General features: G+C 61.7%; 1 protein-coding gene across 4 annotated transcripts in view; it reads right to left on the reverse strand.

The window, feature by feature from the left end:
* GFRA2 (GDNF family receptor alpha 2) overlaps positions 1–8,067 on the reverse strand; it is an 80,230-nt gene extending 72,163 nt beyond the window's left edge. Inside the window, exons 1-3 of one of the 4 annotated variants that reach the window (XM_070261200.1) lie at positions 7,971–8,067; positions 6,937–7,011; positions 1,469–1,783 (exon numbers count right to left, since the gene is read on the reverse strand). In XM_070261200.1, coding sequence (XP_070117301.1) covers positions 1,469–1,783; positions 6,937–6,976 — 355 coding nt within the window. In that variant the 5' untranslated portion in view covers positions 6,977–7,011; positions 7,971–8,067. Of the gene's footprint in view, positions 1–1,468; positions 1,936–6,936; positions 7,123–7,555; positions 7,650–7,970 lie in introns of those variants that run through there. The other 3 variants (XM_070261201.1, XM_070261202.1, XM_023636106.2) reach the window with 3 other exon arrangements.
* Positions 8,068–8,605: the final 538 nt, after the last annotated feature.

Here is an 8,605-nt window from a genome sequence, read left to right on the forward strand (position 1 = left end):
CTCCCCCCTGGCACTTCCCTGCTTCTTGTGAACGGCCCCATCACCCACCCAGCGGTCCAATACACAGGACAGGTGCAGTCCTCAGCTCCTCTCTCCCTTCCTCTGTTGATTCTACTTCCCAAAGGGCTTCTACACCCTTCCTCCCTCCTGCTCCATGCCCTTCCAGCCACCATTACCCCCGGCCCACCTCTCAGCAGTAGCCTCCAGCCTCCCCAGTCCACTCTCCTCTGCAGCCGCATGAAGGTCATCCCGACGCATAGAGTGGTCCTCTCACGGAAGACCTCTCAGGGCTCCCTGCCGCCCTCCCGCCCCACCCTCCCACCTCTCCTCAGCCCTCCCCACTCCCAACTCCCCCTCCTGGATTCTGAGTTCCTGGCACATCTGTAAGCCAGCTCAGCTCCCTCACACGTGGGCCTTTGCCCGAGCTCTCCCTGCTCCTCCCACGCCCCATGTCCCTTCACCACAACTGCAGCTCACTCTGCCGTCTCAGCCTGGAGGCTGCCTCTTCCAGGAAGACTCTTCAGATTTTGTAACAAGGGTAGAGACGCCCCTCATCGGTGCCCCCACAGCACCCAGTGCTGCACCCCCAGGTGACAAAAAGTCCCTGAGCCATCTGCATCCCCAGGCCATGAGCTCCACGGAGGCGGAGGCTGCCCTAGCTTCTTCTCAATTGTTCCCACAATGCCTAGCAGACAGTAAACTCTCAATGAAAGTTGTTGAATTAATAAGTGAACAAAGTGAACATCTGGCCCAGGCGGCCACCCTCCCACAGTACCTGCAAACCCTCCACACTCCCGTCTGGAGGGGGGGAAGTGGGGGGAGGTGGGTATTGGGGGGCAGGGGGTGTGAGGTTCTGCCTTGGGACTTGGAGTAGGCTTGCCAAGGGATGCGGGACCCGCTGCCCTCACACTGCTCCAAGCCCCACAGAAGGTGCCCGAGCCAGCCAGGTGGTCACGAAGCCACCAGCCAGGCAGGCCTCCTGGGAGCAGGAAGAATGAGAAGGGACAGCCCTCAGCTCAGTGCCCGGTGGGGAGAGTGGGGGGCCAGTTTGCTCCCTCACAGCCCCACTCTGCATGCACATAGCCCGTCCTTCTCTCTCCCCGTTCTCGTCGCCCCATCCCCCTTCTGGTTACCACTTCACACCTCCCTCCACCTGTCCATCCGTCCATCCGTCCATCCGTCCTTCCCTGGTTTACTTCCGCTCCGCTCTCCTTTCTCCAGCCTTGCTCTCCTTCTCTCACTACCTCGCCCTCCCTCCTCCTCAGCTGTCCCCACTCCCCCTTCTTTGTCTCTCCTAGCCTCCTCCAGCAACAGCTGCCCTCCTAGGTCGGCAGCTACTCCCTCTGGGTTCTCGGTTCCCCTGGCAGGTAGAGACAGAGAGCTGGCCAGTCCTCCCTCTGAACCTCGGGCCCCACACACCCCTCACCACCAGCACCACGCCTCCCCCGGGAGGCCCACCCAGGCTTACCCTCGGTCAGCCCCAGGTGGATGCTCCAGTAGATCTGCAGACACTGCAGCTCCTTCTTCATGCCCCGCTTGCAGCGGCAGTCGTACAGCGGGCTCTCCTGCAGGACCTCCAGGGCCGCCTGGCATTCCTTGTTGGCCAGCATGGTGTTGCGGTCCCGGCCTGCCAGGCACTGCCGCAGCGTGCGGTAGCGGGAGCTGCAGTTGGATTCGGCCGCACACAGCTCATTGGCCCGGACACAGTCCACTGGCGGGCGCCAGCCGTGGAGCTCGGGGCCCTGCAGGGAGGAAGGGCTGGCCAAAGAGCGGAGGGTCTCGTCTGGGTGGTGGGGAGGGAAGACAAGCATGAATGAGGGTGCCACAACCTCAGACCCAAGATGCAGGCCTGGGGCCTCGGGCCCTTCTGGGAACTTCATACCTGTTTTATTTCAAAGCACATCAGGGCCAGCTCAATGCTGCCTTCCCCAACAGAGAGCAGGTCAGAGGAAGGGCTGCTGAAAGATCCCAAAACACCACCACCCCTCCCCAAACCCAAAGCAGAGTCAAGCTGCCATTCTGCCCCGGCTCTATCAGATGCTCCCCCGGTTCCACCCCGCGGTTCCTCAGCACCGGCCCTGGGCCCAGGAGCACAGCACAGTAAAGCTGGAAAGCCGTCGCTCAAGACCACAGACATCTAAGGCGCCAGGAGGCGAGAGAAGAGTGTCACAGCCTCAGCGGAGGGCCAGGAGCCGCAGGGCTCGCGGGGCTGCACGGGGGACTCTCACCTTCCTATTACCCAGGCCTCCTGTCAACCTCAGTTCCAGCCAGAGGGCTGGCCAAGGCGCAGGGTTGAGCCTTGAAAGCAACAGAAAGTATTTTAACTTTCGTAGCCTGCTAGGACCTTAGAGACACAGAATCCAGTCCCCACATTTTACCCCAGGGGAAACTGAGGCCCAAAGAAGGGAGATGACAACTCAAGATCACACATCGGGCTGAAAAGGCCCCTCGAACCCCTAGCCTATTCATTCAGAGTTCCGAGAGGTTAAGGGAAGACCCTCAGAGAGCAGCCTAACTCTGTGGTCTGAGGCAACCCCCGGAGGGAGGAGCTACCTCTCACGCCCAGCCCCTCCACACCCTCCTGCCCAGCTTCACACCAGCTGCCTTCCGCGGACAAGGTCTACCCAGTGCCCGCCGAAAGAAAGTGCTGTAGAAGATGCCCGACCAGCAACTCCACTGCCTCTCACTGCGCCTCTCCCCTGCCTCTCGCACACACTTCTCTTGCAGACTTCCACCTAAGAGGGCTAGTTCGCCATCCTTTTCTCTTTGAATGGCCTTGTGTTCTCTCTCCATCCCCTCCTACTTACTTTTTTCTTCCCTTCCTCTCCTCTCTGCCCTCCCTTGAAACACTCTCCCCCTCCGTCTCTCCTTTATTTTCTTCTTTCCAAACCCAAATAATAAGTCACTTGCAAAAGAGAAAGCGTTTTCCTCCTCGGCCCCTGGCCTCACTCGTGGAGCCTCCCCCTCCAAAAGTGAGCAAGCAGGAACCGGTCCACCCTTCTCATCCATCGCCCCAGGCCCCCAGCCCACCCAAACCCACAGTCCTCAGAGCGGAGGGGTCGGGGAAGAAGATTCATAAGTGAAAGGCAGGGAGAAGCCCGCCTGGTCCTTTCAGCATCAACCCCAAAATGGTTCCCTCTAGACACACACTTCTTCCCAGGCTCCCTGCCCTCTCCCAGCCCCTCATTCCAGATCTTGCCCCAGAAAAGACCCAGACCATAGCCCAGAGCCAAGACTGGCTCTTCCAAGACCCAAGGAGTAATCCGGGGGGCTTCCTCCACTCCATCCTGTCCCAAAACACAATAAGATCCTACACTAGAAGTCCCCTCCTCAGAATCCCTCAGAATCCCCCCATCTCTACCCAGAACCACCACTTCTCACTCCTCCCCCAAGGAGGCCCTGCTCCGGGGGGAGCTACTGCAGGGAGACAGCGACACCTAGAGGCCAAGGGCTGCACGGCGACCCTGTCACTCCCAACAGACCCGAAGAGGGGAAAAGAACCACTCCTGGAGCCACCAGGCCTACCCTACGAGAAGGGGTGGAAGAGGAGCAGAGGCGGGCCTGGAAAGGAGAAGGCCTCAGCGTCCAGAGCAAAAGGCATTTCCCTCTCCCACTGACACACCTCTGCCTCGGGACAGGAGGAGCTAAAGACTGTGGCCAGGCGGAGTGGAGACCAGAGAAGAAACCAGCATGTAGTATGGGCATGGACAGCAGGGCGTCTGCCCAGGCACTGGCTAGAGAGATGTCCTCTGCCCAAGCTGGGGCAGCACCTTTATTTCCTGGCTTCAGCAAATTCCTAGGCCCCCGAGCAGGACTCGGGTGCATGTGGGCCACCCAGGAACAGCTGAGCTAACCGGCCTCAGTGGCACCTGCTGCCCCCACCTAACCAGCCTGCCAGCAGCCTACTAAAGCCTCAAGCACGGCCCAGTCCCGGGCCTTCCAGTGACTTGGCCCACCAGCACCCCAGCTGCCTTCTCCCCTCCCGCCCTGACTGCCCCTGAGTCTGCACTGTCTGTCGGAAGCAGACTGAGACAGGCGCATCCTGGCTGGCTTAAAGGTCAGGAGGTCAGCCCAGGAGATTGGAGCAATGAGGACATTTACTCCTGCTCTACAGGGTCCACAGCCCCAAGGGACAGTCCTTGCGGAAGCCTAGACTCCTGTGCCGAAAGCAAGGGCTTCCCCCATCCTGCCAGTGGGCACACGTGACCAGGGCAGGGAGACGCTCTGCAGAAGCCTGGTGCCTCCTCTCGCCGCACAAGCTCCCTGACTGCCACCTGTCCCTGACTCCTTGAGCTGGCATCATAACCCCCGGAACCAATCGAGCCAACCAGAGAAAGAAATCATGGCAACTCGGAGCCTTTGGCCAAGAATTCCAGGAGAGTAAAGGTTGGAAGGTATCCTGGTGATGTTCCCAAGTTCTAGACAAGGGAAATCTCAAGCTCGTCAAGAAAAGACACCGGGAGAACAGCTTCTAAAGACACAGGGAGACTGAGAGACCACAAAGAGCTACAACCGCCCTCCTGCACCGACTGTCGCCCCAAGAGCTACAGTGGGAAGTGGGCCCTCTCACCAGCCCTGCTCCCCATCACTTTCCCCACCTCATTCTCTCCGAGAATGTCAACACTGGCAGCCAGGACGGCTGGGCCCGAGAGGCCTCTCCACCCCCAGACCTCAGCCAGCACCTTGGGAGAGGCACACTGAAGACCCTTGCTCCTGGGAACAAGCTTCTAGAACTGGAAGTGCCCACCAAGTCTCAAGCTCCTGAAAACCCTCTCCCCCAAGTGGAAGCTCCACCTGACTCCCATCTGTGGGCTCCTTGCTGGGAAAGGGGCCCTGAGGCTGAAGCTTCCTTGACAGCAACCTACCCCTTCCTTCCTGGCGGGCCTAACCCGGAGCCTTTCAATATCCTGTGGTCACTCAGTTAACCCCTCACCCCAGCTTTGGAAAGGGCTTCTCAAGGGAAGGGAACTGAAGGGCTCTGACCAGAGAGACAGCTGACCAGCCCCTATTCCTCTCCTGCTCTCACCCTCCTCTCACCACTCAGCCCCCAGGGTGGCAGACCCCGGGCAGGCATCTCTGCCCACACCCCCACACACACCCACACGTGCACCAGAGAACAGAGTCCACACCTCAGCCCCCTCAGCTGGGAGAAGCCTGCCTGCAACCTGGGGGTCCGGGCCTGGAGCTGCCTGAGGGGCCCACGCTGCCCTCCTCCGCACGAGACCCCAGAAGGCACCATCCTGGGGGCCCTGTTGGCCAGCATGTGTGCAGCTCAGCAGCAGGCAATCTGGCTGCTTTTCCTGAAATACAGTTTTCTTTCTTTCTTGGTCCTGCTTACTGTTGGCCCCAGAAAGCTAGGTTTTCAAACCAGAAGTGGGAGAAAAGGTCAGGTTTTATAATAGCCCATTCAGAATGAGAGTCCACTCACAGAGGTTACCGGAAAAGGCTGCAGGATCACAGTGGACCCCATGGGCCCCCAGCGCCTTCCCAGCTGCCCCCCTCAGGCCCCCCGCACCCTCACGCTGAGGGAGGCAGGCTGGTGAAGGCCACACCCTAAATCAGGGCCTTGCCCCCTGGGGATCTTAGGCCTTAGGGAGGGGAACAGGAAAGGGGCGGACAAAGGGCCAGGGCTGACCAGCACTGACTGGAATCCTCTGCCCTAGTCAGGAGGGCACTTTTTAGACCATCCACATCTTCCTGCGACAAGCACTTAGCTCCCCAGCCTTCCCCTCTCTCCTCACCCAGGAGGGAGAGGGTGCTCCTGACCCAGCTGGACAGCCTGGCTCACCGCTGGCTACACAGCAGGCCAGGGTAGGCTGGAACAGCACCCACCCTGAAGCAGATGTGTGCTCCTTCAACACACACACGCACACACACAGAGACAAGTTCCCCCCCTCCATCTCTGGAGCATCTACTCCCCACCAGCTCCGTGCCTGGGACTCCTGGGCAGCACACAACCTTGCAAACACCCTCTTTTCCTCACCTCCACTCCCAGAATGCTCTCTTTACCACTGTTTCCCAAGCAGCTGAGATTTCACATAGCACAACAGGGGGCGAGGGGCTGGGAATTCTGGGTGGGAAAGAGACTGCCCAGGTTCAGGGGCGCCAGGATGCTCCTCCTCCCTCCGCTTGGAGGAGTGGGCTCGCAGAATGAGCAGGGGGCTTTGTTCAGATCCAGTTTTTCCCCTCACCCCTCTCCTTCTTCACCCGAGGAAGCAAACTTTGGCCTCCCTCCTTCCTCTTTCCACCAGCTGCCTACGGGTCCCAGCCCCGCAGAGGCAGCAAAGGGAAGGCAGTGAAGGGCTGCTCACACCCTCCACTCCCGCCCGTCCATCTGCCTCGGGTCTGGGAGACAGGGAGGGCAAACGGTGGGGAGAAACTTGAGAAGTGTTCCAGGGGGTGGAGCCGCCCGGAAGGGGTCGGAGAATGGGAATCGGGGTGCATTTTCAAGAGGTTGATTGGCAGGTGGGGGATGGCTGTCAGCGCACCCCCCACAGACGTGCAGACAGGAGAAACCCTCGTCCTCCCCCACGAGTGCCTCGGGAGCCCACGGAAAGGTGGGACTGCCAGGATTTTTGTCTCCCTGCCCCTGAGCCTCTCCCCTCCCCCTCCTCCAGATCTAGAGTTGGATTTTTTTTCTTAAGTTGCCGCAATTTGAACCCATTATTCTGAGGGAAATGAGCGCTATCACTGTGTGAGTGAGCAAGTGTGTGTGAGTGAGCGTGTGCGGGGATGGTCTGGGCGTTCTAGGTCTCTATCCCAATCCCCCGCGTGCGTACCCAGCCAGCCGCGGCGCCCTCCCCGCCGGTCTCCCGCCCGCCCGCGCCCCGCTCGCCCCCCGCGTTCCCGGCTGCTCGCCGGCGCCCGAGCGCGCGGCCCCGCGCGGGCCCCCAGGCTCCGGCGGACAAGCTGCCCTCGCCGCCCGCAGGTACTCACCTAAAAAGAAGAGGAGGCAGAAGGCGTTGGCCAAGATCATGTTAAATAAATCCCACAGTTTTTTTGTCTTTCTCCCTTGGGTAAAAAAAAATAATAAAAATAATAGCCAAGCAGAGAGAATCAGCCCCAAATCCAATGCGGAGATCCCAGCTAGCCCACCCGGCGAAGATCCGAGTCCTGCGATTCTCGCCTCTGGCTGGAGAGGTGGGGGAAGGAGTGCGGCGGGCTGCCCCTCGACGCCCCCCGCCCACTGAAACCAACACACACGTAGCTGTGTGTGTATCCGCTTGACAAGCCGGCAGCCGGGTCCTCAGGTCTGCCCTCCCTCGCTCGCCCGGGAAGGCGCGAGTCCCCGCGGGTCCAATTCCCCCGCGCTTCCCGGGAGGGGACTGGGGAGGTGAGGGAGAGGCGCGGTGAGAGCGAGGGCTGGAAGGAGGCGGCGAGGGGGGGGGGGGGTCAGAATAAAATGCAAATAGGAAAGAAATCCACCGACGGGTATAAGCGCCAAGGAACAATCCAGCGGGAGCTTCGAGGACGAGAGACCGGAGTCGCTTCTTTCGCACCAAGACGAAGAAAAGATTCAAAAAAATCTTCTCCCGCTAACCCTTGCTCGTCTCACTTTTTGCTAATGGAATTCCAGTGGCCGTGTGTCTCTGCGTGTGTGTCTCTCCCTCTGCTCGCCCTCCTCTCCTCTCCGCGGCTCTCGCTCTTTGCTCTCGCTCTCGCCAGCTCTCCCTCGCTCTCCTCACTCCCTCCCCCCCTTCCTCTCTCCCTGCTCCTCCCTCCGCCCGCCCCCTTCCCCCTTCGCGGCTCCCTCGCCGCGGCTCTCGCGCCCGCGCCCCTCTCCGCCCGGGGCTCGGCGCTCCGGCTCCCAGGCGGCTGGCGGCGCGGGGAGCGGGAGCGCGGCGGAGCAGCGACGCTCTGCAGCGGCGGCGGCGACACGGCGGTGGCGGTGGCGCTGGGGAACGCTGGCCGAGAGGAGAGCTCCGCCGCTGGCTCCCTCTGCTCTGCCGCCTGCCCTTCCCCGCACTGACCTGCTGCCTTGGCCGGAAGCTGACCGGCTCCCCGCCGCTACGGCTCAAACCCACCGAGGCCTCGGCACCCTCCTCCTCCCCCGGCAGCGCGCCCCCCGCCGCCCTCCCCCGCCGCGGGCGGGCTGCACCCTCCAACCCCCACCGCCCCTGCCCTTGGCCCCGGCTCCCGGAGGCCTGGGGAGGCTCAGCTAAGGCCCGAGGGCGTGGAGTCCAGGGCGCCCGAGCCATCCCGGGGGCGTGGGGAGGACGGGCACTAGAAAAACCCCGACTTAATGGCCCGAGTCTGGCGAGGGGGCTCCACCCTCCGCGGGCGGATTCGTCCTTGGCCAGGGAGCCGAAGCAGAGCGTCTCCCCGAAGGCGCAAGAGAAGAGAAGGACCCCCTACAGCGCCAGCCTCCAGCGTCCCCGCGCAGCCTGCCCGCCCAGGTCTGTCCCCGCGCAGGCATACACGTGTGCTCTCCACGCGGAGCCCGAGAACTTTCCCCTAACGCCCCAGCGTCGCAGCCCTTCGAGACTCTCCTTCCCTATTCGTCTCCCCTCCCCCAGCGCAGGAAAAAGGCTACGGTTCCGGAGCGCCCTGACCGCCTCCTCCCGGGCCGGCGAACCTGCTGGAACCCCGCTGGAGAGATCAGGCG

This window comes from Equus caballus, chromosome 2, assembly GCF_041296265.1.
Source record: "Equus caballus isolate H_3958 breed thoroughbred chromosome 2, TB-T2T, whole genome shotgun sequence".
NCBI classification, from domain to species: Eukaryota; Metazoa; Chordata; class Mammalia; order Perissodactyla; family Equidae; genus Equus; species Equus caballus.